This window comes from Centropristis striata, chromosome 14 (genome assembly GCF_030273125.1).
Source record: "Centropristis striata isolate RG_2023a ecotype Rhode Island chromosome 14, C.striata_1.0, whole genome shotgun sequence".
Taxonomy (NCBI): Eukaryota; Metazoa; Chordata; class Actinopteri; order Perciformes; family Serranidae; genus Centropristis; species Centropristis striata.
This window is the reverse complement of record NC_081530.1, coordinates 23,845,329-23,869,542: the sequence shown is the minus strand read 5'-3', so window position 1 is coordinate 23,869,542 and position 24,214 is coordinate 23,845,329. Positions and strand designations below refer to the sequence as shown.

The window sequence follows — 24,214 nt, the reverse complement described above, 5'->3', positions numbered from 1 at the left end:
CTCCAACATCCTGCAACATTTTGTACGTTTGAAAGACAGATTGTTGTTCAGCTGCAGCATGAGCTATAACTGACTGAATGATGATATCCTCTGGAGTAAAAAGAAAGTACTGTACAATTATTCTGAAGGTGTTTTGTTATCTTTCTTGATGTGTCATTCATTCAGTACATTATTATGAAACAAAGGGGGAACATGACCAGTCTTTTAGGTAATTAGCGTAGACTGTATTATGTTAGTGGATGTGATGTCAGTGTGACGTCACCCGATGGCTTGTGGACTCCGGAGTTGATGCCTCAAGTGCCGCATTTTGGCCGTTGTCATATTGTTTTTTTGCAACCACTCAACAAGTTTTCCAACATAAACGGCAGAAGAGGTCGTGTGTCAGTGCCACAAATTACGGCGCGCAGGCACATATCGCAGCTCGCATTTCACAGCACATATGTATGTATCGCGGTGCGGCTTGCGGCACAACTGCGCGTTCTAAAAATAGCACAAGCGTACAGTCCACGGTTATAAAAAAAGGTTGCAGTTTCTGTGGATTTATGTTGTAAAACCACTGACCTTAGGTTTAGGACAAAACTCCTGGTAAGGCGATGTAAAAGAGTTTAAACAGAGAATAAATGTATGGAAATGCTGGAAATGAAGTAGTTACAAAGGTCAAGTGTCTGCTGCAAGTTACGGGAAAAAACCTAAGTTACCTTAAAAAACGGGATTGAATGGGAAGTGAAAAATGGTTTACTTTTGTTTTCACAAGGGACGCGAACCCCACTCTCCTGGGTGAAAGTCTACCACTTGTTCAAAACTTGTTCGACCCATCTGCCACCTCAGCCTCCAACCGAGCATGGGAACCTGCCCTTTTAAACTTTGCTTTGCTGTCAATCACTACTATGTCGGTGGGCCAAGATGGCGGCGGGTGCATTACAGGCGATGGTGAAATACTGAGACATAGCCCTTTTTTTTTCGCTGCCTGTACACCTATAACCTATATTGGCCTTTTTGGCAAAAGGACAGTCTGAACCAGTGCTGCACAGAACCCAACCTAACCTTTGCATGATAACATTCCCTGTTTTCTTTCTTTGCACTCATAATAATTACTATAGCCACTAGAGGGTGTTATGATTTAAATGTATGGATACACTCACCGGCCACTTCATTAGGTACACCTGTGTAACTGCTCATGTAGACATGGTTGATACCGAGCAGCAGAATGAGTATTTCAGAAACTGCTAATTCAGGTAACCACTCGTTACAACCAAGGTATGCAGAAGACCATCTCTGAACGCACATCACATCCAACCTGGAAGCAGATAGGCTACAGTAGCAGAAGACCACACCGCCACTTTATTAGGTACACATTGCTAGATAATAAAGTGGCCAACAAGAGTACGTCGCAGTGCAAAGCGTATTACAGTAAAAGTTAATCTGTAAATGTAGGAAAGCCCTAGTTCAGAGGTGTTAATGTATTGAGTGTGTGCTGTTACCGGCCCTTTAAGAGGTGTGCGGACTGTAGAGGTCTGCTGAAAAGGTGGAGCTGTGTGGATCTCTCCTGTTTGGGGAAGTGTGTGTAATTGACAAATGTGAGTATTTCTGTTTAACTACTTAATTTGAGTGCTACAGTTTACTGTTTATCTGTATACTGGAGTTTCAGTAACAGCAAATTAGCTAAAGTGAATGTGCTACATTAGCAATGTAAGCTAGCATGTACTAGCTAGGCTAGACATGTGCTCCACATTTGGCATTGTTTGTGTTTATATTTCTCCTTGTTAATAATCTGGGTTATGATGTAAAGGAGTTACTTATTTAATTGGAATGCATAGTTGTCTGCCCTACATGTCACATTAGTTTAATGTGTGTGTTTTCATTCATATGCCTTGCATGCAACCTTTGCTTCATGTATGTTCTCATTCTGTAAATAATGTATATTGTACTGTTATATTGTGTTTCAGAACTACACTTTCTTCAGTTAAAGCCATATAAATCTGAAGCTCTGCCGCGTGATTTCTTAACCAAAGTCACACTACCATAGTGTTCGCCTGCTATATCCAGCGCATCTGTTGAGGCCCTAGACCTCTTCTATAGTAAATATTTTAGCAAAAAAGTTATGGAACAAAATGTATTTATTATTTTTGTTATTATTATTAATTGTAACACTTGCATATGGATTACTGTGTAAAAAAATAAATACAAATATTTTTTAAAAACACATTTATAAAACTCTGTAAAACTTTAAATTCTAAAAAAAAAAAACACACAATGCTGAAATAAAACTATTAGGAATAAGGATAAGGACTCTTCAAATCTGTTTACTGACTATACTTCACATTATCACATTATCTATCAAAACTTGTGGTAAAGAAAAACAGTTCTTTTCAGTCTAAATAATATGTGTAGTCAAAAGCTTTAAAAAGGAGAAAGAAAGATTGCATGTGTCCCTACAGTATGCGCACACGCGATGCGATGATATCACCTATAATGCAATCAGCTGTCACCACTAATGCTCTCATCTGGCCTAATAGAGTGAGTCAGAGAAGAGAAGAGAAGAGAAGAGAAGAAGAGTGGGCGGACACTTGCTGCGTTTTGAGTGTTGGAAAATGAGCGGTTTCTTAATAGAATTCACCATGGTGCCTTTTCCTAAGGTGTCACACACAGATATACACACACTGAAACGCACACAGAGGGCTGGGGGAAGCGAGCAAGTCTAATTGAAAAGAACCAAGCAGAGAGAAATCTGATAGCTGGAGTTTGGCCTGAGGGAGGAGGAAGACAGAGAGAGGGAGGATAAACGAGAGGTGAAGAATAGAAAAAGGGAGAGAGAGACAGAGGGCGACAAAGAGGTAAAGAGACAGAACACAGACGAAGTGAAAGACCATCAGAAAGTGATCGAGACAGATGTCATGAGGTGACAGTTTGTTTTGACAATTTTTCAGACTTTTATCAGAAAGATGTTTCTTTCTTCACTTGCATTTGTTTTATTATGCCAATTTTATGTGAAGTACACTGTGTTGCATTTTGTTATAAAATAAATGCTCTTTGTAAAGTTTACTTGACATGACTTGGTGCCATTTCTGTCACTACCTAAATACAATGGAGGTAAATGGGATTTAGTTTGTGGACGTCACAGCTTTTAAAAACTGTTTGAGCTTCACATGTACAGTATATGGCACATTCACTGACCCTGAAAGCAAGTCAAGCACCATACAATGTGTGTTTGTGTAACACGATCAACAGTGCAATGATTGATCTTAATTCAACTCTCGACAACAGTTTCCATTATCTTGTATTTTTTGCGTTTTACTACATCTTTTTCATGCTGCAAACAGAAATGTTGGTCGTCTCCGGTGTTTGTTCGCTGCTGACTCAGTCAGAGCTGTCGCTGTTCCTTCAGCCGTCTCACTTTCTTCTGTTCTTGCACATTTGTCTCATATTATTGACTGTTTTCATGTCTGGCTCATGTGGTGTGTAATCAGTTTTTAGTTGTGACTGACAGCTTGTATACAGCAAGTCACCGGGTTAATCTGTCACAGAGAAAAATAAAGGAACTGAATGATTGTTTCAGACTGGTGCCATACTTTGGAAAAACCTTGTAGAATAAAGAAACATTATCAAAAATGGTTCTTTTTCATGATGCGGTGAAATCTCATTTCACATAGACTGTGTGAAACATGGACATCGTCTACAGCACTAGCCACAAACTTAATTATAAATATTTTTAACTCTTCATATAATTTTAACAGGTGAGTTATGTGAAAATGTACCCCCCTCCATATACTTGTCATGATGGGGAAATTAGCTTCAGAGACCAAAACCATTTCTTTGTAAACATGTTTATTTCTGCTGCAAAGTTGGGCATTTTATCATGGGAGTCAATGGGAACTTAATCACTTTGAGCCAGCCTTGAGTGGCCAGTAGAGGAAATGCAGTTTTTGGTTTGATTTTATGAAACTCAACTGAAAAAGTGTTGCCTCAAGAAGTTGTGATCAAATAGAAACATTTACAAAGTTTTTTGTGGAACCAGCTGGTTCAGTAAATAACCCATTTTGAAAAGGGCACATTTTAAAAGATGATATGTGTAGGATGGAGTATATGAACAAAGCTATAAAAACTAAATCTGAGATTTTTGCTCTTTAGCTTGCTCTATTAGGTAGATCCACAAAATGTTCCCAGTTGTTTGGTGGCCATAGTTGTTTGTAGTAGTGTTAGCACTTTAGAATAATATTTCACCATCTTTTCTTCTTTTCTCTGAGGTTGTTGGAGCTTTCACAACAAGGACCTCTGGGTCTGTTAGCCAACAGCACCGTGACAAAAGAGAGAAAAAAAAGGATGAGTGTCCTGCATAATGTTCCTTTGTCCTGCCTACACACACACACAGACACAGACACACACACACACGAGATGGACACACAAAGTTTGTCCACCAACATGGACTAATGAGAGGTAAGAGTAATTTGTGTTACTGAGATAGAGTAACACCAAAGGACAAGGACAAGTGAATTGTATTATACACCAAACAAAGGCCATGCACACACACGCATACACACACACACACACACACACACAGACATACACACAGCAGCAGCAGCAGTACGGTCTTTGTCTTGTTTCCACCGTCTTAACTCTCACATGTAATTAGCCTCAGTCTCTCTGTCCGTCGCAGATACCGATAGCACACAGGAGGGGGTCAGTGTGTGTGGCTGGGTGGGTATGGGGACAAGGGGGGTCCGAGTGTCTCAAGGGACAGGTTATGACAAATAAGATTAATGTGTCCCCTATTTCCAGACTGGTGCACTGGCCTCTCTGCTCTCTCACACACACGCACGTCGTAAAAAACACATACACGCCTCCCTGATAGCTTTTTCTCTCAGGAGAGGGTCCATATGGGGACTATAGTCTGGTGGGAGGGTGTGTGTGTGTGTGTGTGTGTGGTGTGTGCCACTCTAGGACGTCACCTCTCCGTCTTTTCCTTTGTTGTCATGCACAACTGAAAAACAATTATATGTAAAGATCCAAACCTTTATTTTCGCATTTGTTTGTTTTTAACAAATGCATGTGTGTTAACAAACCCAATAGATACACAAATAAAAACTCATGCTAAATCGAGTAGTTTTAAAAATAAAAGAAAAATTATTAAACATTTTTTAGGTATTTTTTTTGTAGTAAAATGCTAGTTTGACTGTTATGGAAGCCTTAATTGTTTTTCTCCAAACTCTGCTATTCTGGAGATTGTCCTGTCCCCCTAAAACACCCGCAGTCTAAAATACTTCACATGTATATTTTTAGTGAGCGGGGCCCTCTAGTGGCTGTGGTATTTACGAAGGATACCAAGGCGAAAGTGATGCTACAGAGTGTAAAGAACGAGAAGATGAAGGGATGGTGGAGGAGTCAAACAAGCACAGGACTTTGACCCAGGGGGCTGCTGTTCTTGTCAGGTGTGAAACCGAAACCGTTGCTATTGTAACTGTTGTAACTTAATTTCTGTCCATAGCTACATCATGTCTTCATGATGTATTTCGTCACCTACCTGACAACTTCACTTCCAATGTAGCTTTGCCCATTTATTGTAGTTTTTTTAGCAAAGATGCAACTAGTTTTGTTGCCTAAATGTAACAAAACTGCACCGGTTTCATGATGTTTACAAAGTCTTTAAAACAGCAACCATCACCATCACCATTAGAAAACACTTCTGTGGGTCGTATTTAAGTGTAGGAACAAAAACGCATGTAGTCGTATGGTTAAGAGGATTTGTTGGCTTTCTGGCAGGAGTAATTATACAAACGTAACACACTTATACACACTTTATTCTGCAATAATGTAAGAACATGACAGTATTTAGTTTAGGGGTATATTTTACTTAATCAGTTACACAGATATGATAATGTATCACACATGGCTGTGGTACTTTGGTATCTGCAGTAAAGATCCTTATATCTGCAGTGAATTTAGTTTGCGTGGCAGTATGTATAGGAAGTTAATCTATAGCAGCATCTTAAGTTGTTGATATATTGTACGTGTCATCACTTCTCGGTGCTTCTTGTGTCCTGAAGTTTAACATCAGCGAATGCGATCACCTGCTGACAGCATCTGGCTGCAGTTTCACCAACAAACATGACACATCGTCTCACGGTTCAGTCAACAATTCAACATGAGAGCTGATGTGAGTTCAGTGCTGAGGATGCTGTCAGGTATGTCGGCAGGAAAACACTGTTGTCCTCTCTGGAGAGGAGATGAACTGTGTTTGGTTGTTCTCAGTTGTTCTCATCTAAACACACTTCTCTGAACCGGCACGCCCCTGCCCCCATTTCACCCTTGACCCCGGCTCTTTTAGCCCCTCCATGCTCGAGTGGTCATTACATATTGCCAAAACAAAAAGAAAATCTGTCTGTGTGAAAGAGATGGATAGACAGAGAGAGAGAGAGAGAGAGAGAGAGAGAGAGGAAACTCTGAATTTATATTTATGTGTCTGCTAGTGAATTTAAATTTGTATTAACCTTATTGTTCCCCAAACAAGTCAAATTTCTGTTTACTTCAGGGATGATGGTGGTGCAGGTTATTTTATTTGCATTGGTTTTCTCCGCGAATAAGTCTTTTGTCATAATCAAGTATTTATTTGACATTCCCCTACCAGCACTGTGTAAATTCAGTGAAAGTGCAATACTTTACAATTATGATTGCACCAAAGTCGATAAAAGAATGAGAGATTCTTGAATAATTTAACAATACTGTAGGATTATAATGTGTCCATCTTGGGTTTTTCTTGCTTGTTTGATAAGATAAGAGATTAGATAGAACTTTATTTATCCCAAAGGAAATTCTGGTTCCAGATTGCTACAAAGTTGCAAAAACACACACAATATAAGATAATATAAGAAAAAAATTAACAAAATAGGTTAAAATTACAATATATAATATGAATATAACAATATAAAAATAACACAAAGTGTCTAAGGGGTAAAGTGAGTAGAGTGCAGATGACATGGCAGGGTGTAATTAGAGATATATTGAATATGATGATGAACATTATATAGACCGTGATTTTGAAGATTGTATTGCACATGATGTTAATATTAGTACAGTTTGTTGGTTTGTTTTTCAGTCACTTTACCATGCCAAATGTAATAAAATACGACAGTACTCATAAGCCTCAGCAATAAAGTCCCAATTCCTATGAACCCACTTAGAAAAACCTTCTTGCAGAAGGTGATACACAAATACATTTTTCTCGTATATTTTGTGTCCACAATTTGTTCTTCGAGTGTAAATAAGAAAACACTGTTGAATCCAAACATTGTTGGTATATCAACAATGTTTTCTTCAGTGGCGGTTCTACACAGGGGCCTACAGGGGCCACTGCCCCTGTGAAGAAGCCTTTGGCCCCTGCTGTGGCCCCTGTGTCAAATTAATAATAAAATGATCAATTTATAACAATGAACAATGGAGCAATTCTAACCTTTTTTTGTTCAAACAATATCTCATTGTACACAAAAGGAACCCAGAATGTGTACATTGTATAATAGTTTAATTGTGCAATAAAAAAATAAAAATTATATATATATAGATCATTCTGACTGTACTGCACTTTCAAAATAAAAAAAGTGATTGTGCACAATAATGAGAAATGTCATTGTCATACAAAAAAAACTGTTATTGTTGATGAGTCTCATTATTTAAATCAATGTATTTGTATCTTCCAAATATACTTTAATGAGATGTTTAAATAAGCTAAAATAAAGATTTTGAATGCTTAAATATCATCTTTGCCATTTTTTCATGTGCTAATGTGTCCCTCTGATTAAACACGGGCCCCTCCTTGGCCCCCACAGTAAAACTGGTCTAGAACCGCCACTGGTTTTCTTTGATTTGCACTCTTACCAAAGCAACAAAAACAACTTGTTTTCACAGTTGTGTTTGTCAAACACAAGGAAACACAATTCAATAAACATAAGTATGCATTATAATATTGTATCAACAAATTTAGATTATTTTATTTATATTTAGATTAGATTATGTTTTAAGCCAGGGTTTATTTAACAGTACACCAATTTCAATACTGCTGAATTGATCATCTTCTTACAGACTTTTTTGGTCGTATCTCTCTCACACGATACAACACCTGCCTTTCTATAGTGTTTTAGGTGGTGTTACTTCTGCTAATAAACAATTGTGATCAAGTGGGATTCATAATTGAGCACACCTGGGGAAGAGCAGATTTAGTGCATCTTATTTTTGTCTTAACGTGAAATTCAGAAAAAAAAAAAAAAGAAAAATGTAAGTGAATGTTGCTGCATTAAGTCCCTTTAGTAAGTTTCAACAAATACAACATATGAAATTTCTCAGTAAGTTGTGAAGTGTGAAGCACAGCACAAAAGTCTGTGGATTCAACTAAATATCATGAAACAGTTTTATATGTAACATCAGAGTTTTTCTGCCTGCATGAAACTCACCTCACCGTTCAGAGTTCAGGGTTTTTTGTGTTTGTGTGTGTGTTTGTCTGTTTGTGAGTTCACTGTGTGTGTGTGTGTGTGTGTGTGTGTGTGTGTGTGTGTGTGTGTGTGTGTGTGTGTGTGTGTGTGTGTGTGTGTGTGTGTGTGTGTGTGTATGTTAGCCCCAGAGGTATAATCTTTTTCCCCTACTCCTGCTGTGCTTCTCGTTCACCCAGATCTGAGCCTGTACCCCTGACTGGGACAATGACTGTGTGTGTGTGCGTGTGCGTGTGTGTAGTGCCCTCCCAGTGTGGTGTGCATGTTGCAGATACCCAGGAGACACACACCCCATGGGATCTCTGATACACACATGCCTGAGGGCCCCCAAGAGAGCGAAAAAAGCAAAAGACAAAGAGACGGATGAATGGATAAAAAAAGATCAAAAATCCATACAACTTGATCTGTTGGTGAGAGTGAGAACCATGGACTCAGGTTAATTATTTAATCTCTGTAAATGTAGTTATTATTACAGATTTATTAGTGAAAGGAGAAGAGGAAAAAGTGGTGTGCTTTTCAGGAGAAACCAAGAACTAAAAGGAGGACACGAAAAAAGAGGGACAAGAGCAGAGAACAGATGAAGCGAAATCAACAATTTCTCAGAGCTAATTGGATTAATAGGAAGCAAAATTAATGTGGGATGATCTGGTGTGTGAGTGTTCATATGTGCGTGTCTATGTGCAGCAGTTGTTGCGCCTAAAGCGAAAATATGGAGAAAGAAACGAAGACAGATTTAGACGGACACAGAGAGGGAGAGACAGATTTGGAGAAGACAAAAAGAAAATCGTCAGGGGAAGAAGAGAGGGAGAGAGAGAGGGAGACGTTCCTCCTCTCTGTCCTGGTCTGAAACTAATTGGTCCAGGATTAGAGGAGATTATATTTAAAAAATACAGAAAAATTATACAAAGCCCTCCACAGGTCTGGTTTCCATGGCAATAGTCTGCTGTGCAACAGTGCAACAGTGCAACAGGGAGAAAAAATAAAACCAGTTGATTACCAGAAAGAGACAGTTACACACGAGTCTTACAGGACTGTTAAGATGAACAGTGAAGCTGATTATAGAGCCGTACAGGTAGTGAACCTGTCTGTTATTACCTGTAACAGTTTTACAGCCTGCTGACACCAGGCAGACGCACTGTGTAGTCTAATGTGTATCCACAACTAAACTACTCAAGTACTGTACTTAAGTACAATTTTGAGGTATATTTACTTTACTTGAGTATTTCCATTTTATGTAACTTTATACTTCTACTCCACTACACTTTGAGGTAAATATTGTACTTTTTACTCCAAGATTTAACATGAAAAACATGATCAATTTAAAGTGATTATAAACCTCATCCTCAACAGTATATTAAGTAGTTAAAATTAGCACTATTTTTACATAATCAAAATGCTGCTTACATAAACAATGTAAGGGCCATTCTCCATAACAAGTACTTTTACTTTTGATACCTTAAGTAAATTTTTATTTTTACTTTTGTACTTTTACTTAAGTAAGTTTTGAATCCATGATGTTTACTTGTAGTGGACTAATTCTGCAGTGTCGTGTTTTTACTTTTAATTAAGTAAATGATCTGAATACTTTTTCCACCACTGGTATCCACGCTGCTTATCTGCCTGCTCTGTCTCGGTGAACAAAGTGTGACACAAAAAACCTAATTATCAAGATGCATGCTACAATAGAGACATCTGAGAAGGAAAAAGTAGGGGGTTTTAATAAGTCAGATTTAACTTAAATGAATGGAATGGTTTAATGGCTTTTTCTTATTATTGTAATTGTAATCCTGTTGGTGTACGGGTTAGTGTTTGTTACAGATTTGAAATTCACATTCATTGCTCCGCAACGCTGCCAGATGGTTTGTTACCAGGTGGCAACCTCCTGGTTTGAGGGACTTCAGCATCCTTTCAAAAGTCCAGCAGGGGCCAACACAAAATTAGACTACTTCTCACTTGATTTATTACCTCAGTAAAAATGCTTGTGGCAAGATTACAAGGTCACAATGGCTAGTTTCAAGTTGTGTAAATATGATTTGGGCGGGGCTACCTTGTGATCGACAGGTCACAAACACGGTGAGTGCAGTGTTTTCAGTTCTCAGGCGGAGCTACCCATAGATCCACCCCTGGCTCCTCCCCAGTCCAAATATGGTCTCTTCCGGTTTCAAAAAACAAAGTTGTCAACGCACGACAATGGGTGACTACGTCCACTATTTGTACACTGTCTATGTTTGCTACTCAGCACCATCTGAGCAGCCGTCATTGGAATACTGTTCAGCCATTTGTCAATTATCATCTACCGTACGTCACTGTCAGCATTGCTGTTTTTAGTTTTGCATTGTGTTGTTAATAGTCATCAACTTAAACAAGGCCTGTAGATGCCTCAGAGCACGCTGATTGTTTGAATCAGTTGTTTTCTGGCATGAATAAAGTTAGTTGAAGCCTGACAAGAAGGATTTGAGACTGTATTTCAAGTCTCATTGGAAACAACACACCCAAAGTTAGTTTGCCTCGCTTCCAGCTCTGTATTAGCTGTACCATCATCTAACTCTCCGAAAAGTAAATAAACCCTCTAAGCCCACTGACACATTTTGTCATGCTGCATGTTTCAATACTGTTTGTATGATTGTATGCAGCATAACAAACAACAAAGTGCATTTATTCCTTTAAATCTGGGTCTGTTTTCTCTTAAATGTCCATGTAAATGATATTCAAATAATACTGTACATTAGATAAATGATGACGTTCAAGGAAAACAAAAGAACGTCATATAGAAAAAATCTACTTTGACATTTTGAACAAGACCAAATACAAAGTTTTAGACAGTATATGATTTAAATAAAGAATAAATAGAGCTTTTTAGAGGAAGTACTGCCATAAAATGGAGTTTAATTGGTTGCATTAATCACAAAAACAGTCAGCAGTGGGAGGACTGTCATTTCTTTTTCTCAAGCCAGTGCACATGACAACAGACAAAACACCAAAAATCTCATGATACTGAATATAAGAAGTCTTTGATATTTTAAAAAGCAGCCTTATATATTTATAACTATGTTGAAAATCTCAAAAAGAGCAAGAGAATAAGAAGAGGGCAGAGGTGAGGAGAGAAAACAGAAAGCTCCTGAGGCGTCACACAGTCTGAACAAGAACACTTCTCAAAAATGTTAAACTTCAATTATTCGCTGAGACATCTTCTTGTTTCAACACCCTAAAAAACATCTGCTGTTAATTAAAAACAGGCTTCTACCTTTCAAACAGCAGCTGATACTCTGTCTGATTACAGTTGCTCTTTATGGATCTCAGCTTAAACACTCACATGTGCCGCTTTAGGCTTCAGCTGCAGCTCTGTGTATATTTTCAGTGCTTGAACAAAGGCTTTACAACGTGTCAGCTGTTGTTTTTTTTATCCTTCGGTGTCACGCTGCTGGTTCGTCTGTGAAATGCACTCGACTCTGAAGCTGGAAGCTTTCCTCCCTGTCAGTCTCACAGGCTGATCAGACAGGCTGAGACATCACTTTTTTCCCTGTTCCATCATTGCCTGTGAAATATATTCTTCAATCTTTACAGAGGGTTTTGATCACAGACACTTGTACCTGTGACAAGCACATAAACCAACAACCAGCCAACTAAGCAATAACAAAAGAAATGTGATAGTTTGAGCCTATTTATTTCTTTTCTTTTCTATTAGTGACAGTTTTTGGAGTTTTTGTTACAGATATCAAAGCATTACAATTTAAAGGTATAATATGTAACTTCCTTTGCTAACTTTATCTTGTATGTTGTTGACTTTTATAATCCAGATAATCATTTTAATCAAGGTAACAGTCTGTTTCATTTGATCGCCTGTCAATGGCGTCTTATCCCCTTTGCACAAACATTAGTGGTGTGGTTGTCTTACAAAAGCTGTCATGCATTGACATTTTTTTTTTTTCATTTTTAGGCTACTTTTTCACAATGCATTTTTTTTTAGATCTTGGTGGTTTTGAACTGTTTGAAGAAGATGAAGATGAAGAATTGTAGTCCTCTGATGTCTGGATGTTAAGTTGTCCGAAAAACAAGCTTTATTCAGTGTTGCTACCAGTTTTAATCAGTGGGTCAGTTTGTTTTTGGGAGGAGGGGACCAATGCAGATAGCCCGCCAAGTATAGTCTATGTGTGGGAAACACTGTAAATACAAGTTTGATTTAGTACATCAGCACATTGTTGATGTGGCTTATTTTGTTATTTGTTCAAGTGTCTCAAAAAGACAAATAGCCTAAAATCAAACCGATAGACCAATTATTTGTACTCAAATACTGACAATGTGCGAATGCTGGTGTGATCACAAAGAAAACTATCTGGCAATAAAGATTACTTTTTCTCTTTATTTTACTGTTGAAATTCTGCCTTGATATTATAACAACTTGTCTCTCTGAGATACAGAAGTACAAGAAAATGTATATGTAAATATGTAAAATAATGCAATGTGATTATAAAAATGAAGACTTTAAGTTTTGGCAGCCCACCGCACAACACGACATGTTCAGAACAGGTTTTAACTCTTCCTGTGGTTAAAGTCTTCTTGTGTATTTAAGCCTACTTCCGATTCCTACTGCAAGCAACATGCATGCACAACCTTTCTTATTGATTAAGAGACATGTAGCAGCAGAATATGACATATTGTGCATTTAAAGGTACCATGTGTAGTTTTTGGCCGCTCGCGGTGCTGTGGAGCAAAGTCTTTATGTCCCTTTTTGTTGGTATTGTTCTTATGCAACACAACGACACACACATATATGCCGGGTGTACTTTTAAATGCATATGTTGTTTATTAATTGTTGTTATATTCTAATTACATAATAAAATGATCAATGATTCCACCCAACAACAGCTCATTTTAGTCACACACACACACACACACACACACCTGGTCTTTTCCTCCCTTGCTTGGCCAGATGTTATCATTGAGATTTCGATGTAAAATCAAGTGTGAGAAATGTTTTTAATTATCTAGCCACCTGGACAGAGTTGTAGCAGATACTCACACACACACACACACACACACACACACACACACACACACACACACACACATATTTTGCATTGAATAGCATCCCATGTTTTGATGCACATTGATGTGGAGTGATACCCTCTAACCCTTGACTTTATAACTTTAAAAATCTGTGTTCCCCCCCCCCCCCCCCCCCCCCCCCAAAAAAAAATCATCCTTTTTTAATCTTATTTAGTGAATGGTAAGGACAGTATGAGCATAGACTGAAACACACACACACACACATTAAACACACAAACACATTGTTTCAGGTAACAGATGTTGTCCTTCTTTTGATTAAAGTCAACAAATTAAGACATTGTACTCACTCACTGCTGCTGAAACACCACATTATTCTATAATCGGCTGCAGGGGAATACTGCGGCTTGTTTAGAAACTCAATGCGATCATAATTATTATTCAAGGGTGGCGGCAGACACTCGCACAGTCGTGGACTTTGATTATCTTCTTCAGGCTGTTGTTGTGCTTCAGTAAGTTCAAAGCTCTTATTGAGAGCTTTTGAAATCATGGTTTTGAATCCAGCCGTCAGTAGTGTAAAGTTGTACACTTCCACAAGAAAGACAGTTGATTTTGTTACCAGTGACGCTTTGGACATATTTTTATCAAGACTTTATTATTGAGTGTGTAACAATGTGCGGCAGTGGTACAACAATCACATGCTACAGATACACTGAAGAATCAACATACTAAAATCCAGACCAGAGACTTTTGTTTTTTTTCTTCTTGTTCTCATTTCTTAGAAGAGAAGAAATCCTTAATTCTCTGAAAGAAACCCTTTTCTTGGCCGTTGCAGAGTTTTGACTGACAGCATTCAAAGTCGAAGTCAGCGAGGGCATATCTGACAGCCAGAGTCATGAAGTCACAGTCTGAATATCTCATGCATCCAGAGTAGATCTTTCCTGAGGGGGGACAGCATGAGAGACACAGCATGAGTCTTGCCGGTATTATTATTATATTTATTATAATAAATACAGAAAACACTTCTCATGACTGTCAGAGGCTGTCCTCCCCAGAACCCATATGTCCCGCCCCATGTGTCGTTTGTACAGCAGCATATCACAGCCCATTTTTTAGACAGTGCCCTCTAGTGGCCATAGAAATTATGACTGAAGCCAAGGTGGAAGTGAGGATACAGAGTATAAAGAATGGTAAGGTCCGCTTTGGGAGAGCAGGAGAGGTGGTAGAGGGGTCAAACAAACACGGGACTTGAGACTGACATACTGTCCCCGGTAAAACTATATGACATGCTGTGTAAGTCTCATGTCTCCAGTCTAATTTCACACCAAACTATCTTTTTTACCCAATGTCTTTTTCTAAACTGCTGCTGCCTCAACCAAACCAAACCACAACTGTTTCACAATGTTAACAATGTATTTATAACAGTGACAATTACATTAAGGTATGAGGATATTTTAAGTTGATTTGCAAATTAACTTAAAGCAACAACATTGACCTTTGGATTTACAGGTTACACAGACATCGGTCTTTTGGGTGAAAGCTGTAAAAGCTATTTGTCCACTCCAACCTTCACTTCCTCTTTCGCTTCCTTCATCATTAGTATGCCACTAGAAGTTGCCACCTAACAAGAAACTTCACTATGGAGTGCATTACAATTAAGAGTGCTTGAAACCCAACGGAACAATGAAGTATGATACTCAGAATCATTGTATGCTCTTACAGCATTTTAAAAATGAATTTATTTGTTGATTTTGTATTTTTTAATATTGTTGTTTTGACGATGCTTACCACCACTGGTGAGTTTGAGGCAGCTGTCTTCGGCACACTCCTGTTTGACTTCGCAATTGGTGGAGCCATCAGGGCAGGAGTAACACTGCAGCGAGAAGCCTGTAGAGATGAGACGGAGATATTTAGGTTATTGTTTCAGTCTGAAGGTTTGTGAACATGAATTCATTTCCCATGCAAAGTCATGTTATCAATTTTCTCATCTAACTCTTGCTACAAAGTGAATATAAATATATTTTACAATATATATATTAGTTTTGATGTGTTGTGTTTCATAAATGTGTGAGAATCTTGTCAATAAATCAAATCAAAAAGCTACAACTCAACCATGCACAGAGCAAACTGCATGTAGAAAACATTATGAATGAATATTTATCAGTGACTCTGCACAGTGTGAACTGGAGAAACATGACACACAAGCCGAACATGCAAACTGCACACTGATCTGCCAAAATGTTCCCTCAGGCTGATATGTTTTCTTTTTGCAAAACATATAATCTCTGTGACTTAGCCCCGCTTGGCTGCGCTTTTCAGGAGCAAAAAATACAAATAAAAAAAGAGTGAGCATTAATGAAGGCAACACTGATTCCTTCTTCAACCCCTTTTTTCTTACCAAATCCAAACATGGCAAAGCTGACAGCCAGGCAAAACACCACAGAGCTTCTCATCATGACTGAAGGCACTGTCATGTCTGAAATTAACAATAAAAAAGGAAAATTCACAATAGTGTCACAGCTGGATTAAAAGCAGGGAATTAACTGTGTGGAAGCAAAAAGGGAATAACACATGTAGGGAGTCACTAACTAATAAATATGACTTTAAATAAGAATAAGACAAACTGAATTGAAGGCAGAATGATGACGCAAACTATTAACAAAACAAAACTATTAATCTGGAAGTTCGGATGAATATTTTGATTATTAATTTTAACTGAATTATATATAAAACTGTTTGTGCTGCAATCATCAAACACTCACCTCAGAATGTGAAGAAAAATGACTTTCAGTCTATGAAGAAGAGGCTTTTTGTAACAACATCAAAGTAAACAACCCATTTGTTTGAGTTCATAGTCTGTGTATGCATTTGATTCGACAATATTTGCCTACTTCTTGTGTAACACAGAAAAATAATTAATAGATAGTTGTAATAGATTGTTTTCTTGTGTGATGTCTCTTCGCTTGTGGAACATTTACATGCGAAGTAAACTAAATCATACAAAATTACACTTTTATTTCATTTATAAATGGAAGCAGCAGTCATCAGAGGGAAATTGGGAGCAGGCATGGTAGATCCTGATTACATATTACACAATTACAGTAATTCAGCTTGTAGACAAACACAGCAATCTGCTGTTTAACCCGACATTTGGTAATTCCTGGAAGAAACAAGGAGGAGCAAAGGGAGAAATGTAAAAAGAAAGCAAGGGCAAAGAAAGGAAAAGAAAGAGAGGGAGAGTATACAAGCTGTAATGCAGGTGAGACGTTGGTAAAACAAAGAGGAGGACATAATTGATTGTATTTTTTAAGAGTCGCGGTTGAACACATACACTCTGCCTGAATCGTGGAGTCACATGCTGCAAGCTGATAAACTGTTACTGCTGCAGGATTTGCCCTAAAAGTCAGATATGTGTAATATCTCTGTCCATCAAAAAAAAAAGAGGGGAGTCAGCACATTTCTGCAGATAGAGGCTGAAATGAATCAGTGTAAAGCTCATAACATAACCCGGCACCTTCAGGAGGAAGAAAACAACCAGATCTGTGACAAACAGCAAACCAAAGCACTGAAGACTCTATAAGCTGTATCAAATAAGAAAAGGTACATTTGACATTAAGCGCTCTGATCCAACAAACTGTTTGAGTGTATCACATTTGTCTGTTTATTTGGTAATCTCACAAACACTGTCCTGCTGCAGCCACTACAGCATTAAATGTGCATTAATCCGCAGCTGAAATTAATTAACTTTTTACTTTAGTTTGATTAATGTTTGTTAAAAACTACAGTGCCCAGCAGTTTCAGGACATTCTCATTCGTCAGATACCGATGCTTGATCAGGGCCCCTCGGCATCAGATACGGATGCTCTAATTTCACATCTAGCATCAGTTTTGGTTAAGTCAGGGAAGGTGTCAGTTTACTCTTATTACATGCATAGTGGCTTTTAAAAATAACCTTCTGTGTTCACATAATAAGGTTATATTTTGGCAACAAAACTACTTGCTTAATTGTGGGGGGGGGATAAGAAACCCAGGAGAACAGGGTTCTTGTCCCATGTGAAAACAAAAGCAAACAATGTGATTTAAACATCACTGAACTTCCATGCATCAAGTTTTTATGGAACCATTTTTCTTCCGGCATTTACGTACATTTATATCCAGTTTAAACTGTCTTTTTTAACACCTTTCCATGAAGTTTTTTTGTCCTAAACCTAAATTAGTAGTTTGATAGCCTAAATTCAACAAAACTGCAGCTTTTTTTTTACAACAGCAAACCTTATGAGTATGTCTAATGACGTGTGCACTATTTTTTTCGAATGGTCTGTACCGCAAAATGGGGCAAAATTAATTGGTGACTCTAAATTGCCGGTAGGTGTGAATGAGTGGTGATTGTCTGTCTCTATGTGTCAGCCCTGTGTTAGACTGGTGACCTGTCCAGGGTGTACCCCGCCTCTCGCCCAATGTCAGCTGGGGTCGGCTCCAGCCCCCCGCGACCCGAGTGCAGATAATCGGTTCAGGATAATGAATGAATGAATGAACTGATGTCTGGTTTTAGTGGGATCTGTCTTGTTACTGTTTTTAGTTTAGACCTGTATTTGTGATGTATATTTTGAATCCTACTATTTTGTCTTGAATGGGATGTTTGATGTTTGAATATGAAAATCAATAAAAACACTTTGATTATTATTATGAATGAATGAATGAATGTAATGAGATCTTGTTGTGTAGAACATATGTATAATGTGGCGTATCTATGTATGGAATTTAATTTACAGTTAACTTAAAATAACAATATTGACTCACACAGTTTCACAGCAGTCTCCTAGGTCAAAGTTCAGGGTTTGTTTCATCGCCTCGTCTGCCCACCGTAACTAACTTCACGCTCTTTATGTCACATTTGTTGCCCTGGTTATCTAATGTTTAGAGCAGAAACTCAAATCATAGCACTACCGAACACACAAAGTAAAGGGTTCTTGATTTGAGAGTTTCTTGATTAATTAGAACTGAATTTATTTAATTACAAGCCAGGTCCCCAAATTCCCAATTTCATTTGCTGTGTTTTTCTGTTCACAATGAAAACTGCCAGGAGAGCTGTTTTTTTATTATGAAATTTTCTCTCTGTAAAATGACTCAACCTCCCACCGCTGTCAGCAGCAACACAGGTTTTATGTCAATAAACATTCAATCAGGACTGAAACTCTCCTCCGGGTGTTTTATAATCCTGAATTCATATTAAGTCTTCTTTCTTCCTCCTCTCTCGCTGCAGATCATTGTAAGCTTCAGAGCCTCCTGGAGGCGTGAAATCAGAGTTCAGAGACACGCACACACTTATACACACACAAGAAGCATGAAATCAAAGTTCATGTTGCAGTATTTTCTTTATGGACATGCAGCTTTTTTGAATCAGTTCAAGCCTCTGTGCTTATAAAAGATTTCAATGTGAATAATAGATAAGAGTATATTACAACCTGTAACAAAGTTGATTGTAATAAAACCTTAAAGTTGTGTCTTTACCGACCGAGGAGTAATAACAATCAATTAAAGAGAATAATTTTATTAGTGAATGCAGCTTGTGTCATGTTTAATTCAGAGGAGTTTGGAAAATAATCGTGAATCATTTTTCCCAGGGGGAAGCTCAACATTTTCTCACTGAGGTTTAAATGTCACCATCTGAGAGCAACGTGACTTTGCTTTGCCATTGCAGCTATTTAGGCTAATGACTGGCTGTCCTGCTGCTCATTACTTCTTGTCTGAGGCCGGAGCTAAAGGCTGGTGTAATGAGGCAAACCACAGCTTTCATTTCTTTCTGGCGTCGGCTCGGCTGTTAGTGAAGTTTTTTCTTAGTGCCTCTGCAGTGCTCACACCTCAGTCTACATAGATTTGGATTTGATTTGGTTTACTACAAGCTAGACAGGATTCTCTTCTTATTCATTTACATGTTCAGAAACTGTTGACACCCTTTTCTCACTGTGGTGTGTGATTACAACTTTATTTTTATTCAAAGGTCGCCACTTGGGAAGTAATTCTGGAGGCAGATTGAGAACTTCTTTTGCCACTATGATGTGAAATTTGTCAAAAGATCTTGCCGATGACAATGTATGAACTGTCAGCAGCTAATTTGCATATAGGTGCCAGGATATGAGCATAGGCCGTATAAAAGAAGTGGAAATTTGTGAACTACAGTTTCTAAGCCTTAAGTTTGACATTTTGGTCGTTGCAATCTTGGGTTTTTGATGAAGCTGGGATAAAGGTTATCTCCTCGCTAGGTTAACTCAAGAGATGGCTAGCTAGGTTAGTTCGCAAGATGCATCCGTAATTCAGAATGAAAGACTCCTTAGAGCGTCTTTTAGTCCAACCAAATGCTAAACAAGACATTTTTCAGCCATGAAAATGTTACAGTTAACTTTCATGGATTGAAAACACACATTGAAAAGGTCACAGTTGTAAGACTAAAACACACAATGCATCGTGGTAAAGACTTGTCAATCACAAGGTAGCCAAAGCATACCCTGTCTTATCATCTATTTACTTAAAATGGGACATTAATTTACAAAATTACCATCTTTCTGTATTGAAGGAGACTTGACACTAATAATTGAGACCATAAACTCGTTCGAAAATGTTCACTGAGCTGATAAAACAGTGAGAAGTTGGGCAATTTTCTCATACCTTAATACAGTCTGACTTCTTTTTGCAACCAGTGGAGTCTCCCCCTGCTGGCCAATAGAAAGGATGCAGGTTTAACACCCTTTGCATTGGCTTTGCTTTAATATCAAGAGGTTGCTGTTTTGATTAGGAAAGAGAATGTGCCAAATAAATATCTCCAGTTCTGCTGCAACAATTTTTAGCCTTTCTGCAAAAAAATGTGCGTTTGTTCGTCCAACAATGTTACAGTGAGTGCATAACACCTTCATCTTGACATGATAAATCAGAAGCTTGTTATGTCAAGATATGATTGGACACTTATATGTGTCTGGCTCTACCCCCCGTTGGTCCAAGACAATCCAGACTCTTTGCATTGCTTTTATTCTTCCTGTAAGTCGCTTGGGATAAAAGCGTCTGCTAAATGACTAAATGTAAATGTAAATGTGTCTTTGTGTTATTATGGAGTTGGAGTCAGGTTGTGCTTAGCCTAGCTTAGCATAAAGACGGGAACAGGGGAAACAGCTATGTTAGCTTATAGAAAAAAAAATGATATGCCGACCAACCTCTCTAAAGCTGGTTTATTTACACAGTGTACTATATTATTCTTATAATCCACACATGAACAGGAGTGTAAAATCATACATTTTTGATTTCATTTAATGTTGAACTATCCACATGTCCTTTCTCTTTCTTTTCCTCTGTTTCTCTATTCCTTTCTTATCCCCCACCCCCGCTTCAATTTCTGTTCCTCTCTTTTTTCCTCTATTCATTCACCTTCTTTTGTTTAATTTTTCTTCCTTCAATCTGCCACCATTCCTCTCTGTCTTTCTCTCATTTCCCAGTCCACTGAGTTAAATATGGGAAAACCAAACCAATCAGGCCATGACATGGTTATTATTTTTAAGTACTGATTTTTTTTAATTCCCTCTCTCTCTCCATCATTACCATTTGTCCTCTTCTTCCCTTCCTCCACCTCTTTTTATTCTCTCTCTCTCAATCAGTATTCTGTCCGTCTGCAAGGATGAAAAATTTCGACACCATAAGATTTAAACCAATGACTTATTAAATCATTAACATTTGACCAACATGTCTGTGTGTGTGTGTGTGTGTGTGTGTGTGTGTGTGTGTGTGTGTGTGTGTGTGTGTGTGTGTGTGTGTGTGTGTGTGTGCAAGTGTGCCTCTTGAAAGATTGTCAGAAAAAGCCTACTTAGCATGAATTAAAAACCATGTATACGCACACTCACAAGTCTACACTGAAGTATTCACTCAGAGGCTCCATATTAAGAAACCCTGGCTGAAAAGACCATCCATAAAAAATCCTGAATACATGTAGATTTGTACAAACTACATGTATTATGCTAATCATGCTCCTAACTTACCCACCTCATCCAGGGATTGAAACACACATGTTTGAGCTCTTCTTGTTGAGCTCGTTTAAAGCGAGCAGTGAGTATTAATAAGGTTTAATATCTTCAGCCTGGGGGGATGGGGGACTGCAGTTTTTGGACAAATGATGCAGCAGCACAAATGACACAAATGTCGAATGAAAAAGTCAAGATCAATAACAATTGAAAACTCAGGAACGATTTTAACTTTTGCTTTTGGGGTTGTGTGGACCCCCTGTCTTTTAGAATTTCACGAAATGACTCCGATATTAACCCTGCAAATATTTTTGGCCACTTGGGGGCAGCAGAAACAAGTTGTGAGCACAACACTGACATATCATAACATTTTAAGTTTATATGCGGAATCCAGCAGTCACAGAGAAACAACATCTTTCATTTGGAGTGTGTAGTCTTTGGTCTCTACTCGACTGTTTATAAAGATGAATGTCGTGTCCCCACTGTACAAAAATAAAGCCAAAATTTCCCTGTTAGGTACCCTGCCATCATGACCTAATTTTCAGTCTGTGCTGTAGTGTGCCGCAGTATCAAGGTCCCACCCATACACCCACCCGACAAATAACGAGTCAATTACAGTTGATTACATATATACATATATATATATATAATTGGTACATCTCTGTAATGATCCATGTGCATAACACCAGACAGTGAAAAACACACAAAATTAACTTTTCTCCCATGTTTGCGGTGGGGTTTTTTTTCTTCTTCTTTTTTTTTTGGTTTATTGAATTTTACATTTTAACAGACAAAGAAACAAACAAACAGCATCTCATCATAGTAGTACCTTAGACAGAGCGCACCAGATCAATCCAATGTTCAATCCAAGACTGTATGTGATTCTGTGTTATTTATATTTGACAAAAAGGGATTCCATGTCTGTTCAAATGTGTTAGCAGAAGCAGACAGGGTCAACCTAATTTTTTCCAGTTTAAGAAAAGAAAACACTTGTTTGATCCAGCTCGCATATGTAGAGTAAGTGGAACTTAAGCTTTTTTAATTCAGCAGAATCAGTCTCCTTGCGAGCAGAGTTGTAAATGCTACCATGTCCCCATAGCAAAGGAAAGGTTACACTGAAGGGGCAACACACCAAACAAAGCAGTAAGAACATTAGGGACGACTCCCCCCAGATACCTTAGATAATGTGTGGAAAACCTCAGACCAAAATCTGTCCAAAGAATTACAATGCTAACACGTGTGTATAATTCGCTGGAGTTTGTCTGTGGTGGTATTTCTGTCCATCCATAAAGAGAGTCTTTCTTGTGTTGAACACTAGGGGGCAGTTTCTGTACAGTATACAGAATCACAGACACAAAGCAATTTTACCCTTGAGGAAAATCTGTTTAAAGTGTTTTTGTCTGTTTTAGTAATGCAAAAATAATCATAACAGCGATATACGCCTTCCTTCAGTCTTCATACAGCAGCATGTGCCACACAGAGAAAGCAAGGACACATACAGTACTCTCGTAGATTCACATCCCAAAGGACTGCAGTTTCCAACTTGCCCGGTCACTTTCAGGACACTGACAATTAAGCGGTGTACCTACCCTTTAATTAGATATAGGAAGAAATAGTGTCCTCATTAAGGACGTAATTAACTCAATCAATGAACGCTAAAGAGCACCAAAATACCAATTAAACTTCACATATATGTACAGTACGTGAATGGGTAATATGTGTGTGTGTTTTTATTATCTTGTGGCCGGGCATGTGAGGGTTAACACAGTAAATTAATAAATGTATGGAGGAGAGAGAGGGAAACGCCATAGGTGGAATAATTATCTAGAATGACCTGAGTGTCCATGCATGTAGGACATACCTCCCTTTCCCTCTCTCTCTCTCTCTCTCTCTCTCTCTCTCTCTCTCTCTCTCTCTCTCTCTCTCTCTCTCTCTCTAAATCTCACTGTTTTTACTTCCACTCTCGTCCTCTCCTCCCTCCATCTTCATTGTTCTCCAGGACAGAAACACCTCGATAACTCTCTCATCACTTCACTTTCCCACTTCAACTCCGCTGAGATTCTTTCTATTCTCTATGAGGCAGATCCACCTTTACCTGCTCCCTTCATCACACATCCATCTCTGAACTTTAACATGGGCTAATACTTCATTCATTCCATATTCTTTCATTCAAGAAAAAATACTGCATTTAGTATTCATTTTTTAAATTTTCAACCAATAAATGTTCAACACACACAAAGTCAAATCAGTTTGATCATAAAACATACTTTCTTTGTTCAGTTTTTATTTAAATATAAGTCCCTAGAAATTTGCAAATTATTGCTTTTTATTTTTATTTATTTTATTTTTATTTTTGCATACTATGCAGGAAATGTTTTTGTCAACACAACATTTAAATCCAACTTTTTCTCCCCAATCCAACAAAAGTGAAAGCAAAACCCAGATTCTCTCTCATTTGGAATGAGATTTGTCTGTCTGGACATACTATACTATTATCATGGTCAACATACTATTCTAAACAATTTTTAGGTATTTTTGGACAAAGTACACCATGACCTTTTCTTTCCATTTTTCGGCATACTATAGTATAACTTTTCTTTAATTTTTTGACATCGTATAATATGTTGTTTTTACATATTGCTATTATTTTTGGAGCAAATCTTATTTTGGAACAAGATTTGTCTGCTTGTAATTTTGTTGTTCTAATATGTTTTTTTCATGTAAACACCTATT

General features: G+C 38.0%; 1 protein-coding gene across 1 annotated transcript; it reads right to left on the bottom strand.

The window, feature by feature from the left end:
• Window positions 1-14,112: 14,112 nt before the first annotated feature.
• On the bottom strand, window positions 14,113-15,996 carry LOC131985315 (CD59 glycoprotein-like). Its single transcript, XM_059350362.1, has 3 exons — window positions 15,877-15,996; window positions 15,267-15,365; window positions 14,113-14,419 (listed from the first exon to the last, which is right to left on the bottom strand). Exons 1-3 carry the CDS (start codon window positions 15,950-15,952, stop codon window positions 14,250-14,252), a joined length of 345 nt encoding a protein of 114 aa, XP_059206345.1. The 5' UTR covers window positions 15,953-15,996; the 3' UTR covers window positions 14,113-14,249.
• Window positions 15,997-24,214: the final 8,218 nt, after the last annotated feature.

Excerpts from the sequence above, each read along its gene's own strand:
- LOC131985315 (XM_059350362.1), bottom strand. The coding sequence starts at position 15,952 with ATGACAGTGCCTTCAGTCATGATGAGAAGCTCTGTGGTGTTTTGCCTG. Across the intron at positions 15,366-15,876 it reads CTTTGCCATGTTTGGATTTG|GCTTCTCGCTGCAGTGTTAC; the intron begins GTAAGAAAAAAG and ends TCATCTCTACAG. Across the intron at positions 14,420-15,266 it reads CCTCAAACTCACCAGTGGTG|GAAAGATCTACTCTGGATGC; the intron begins GTAAGCATCGTC and ends GTCCCCCCTCAG.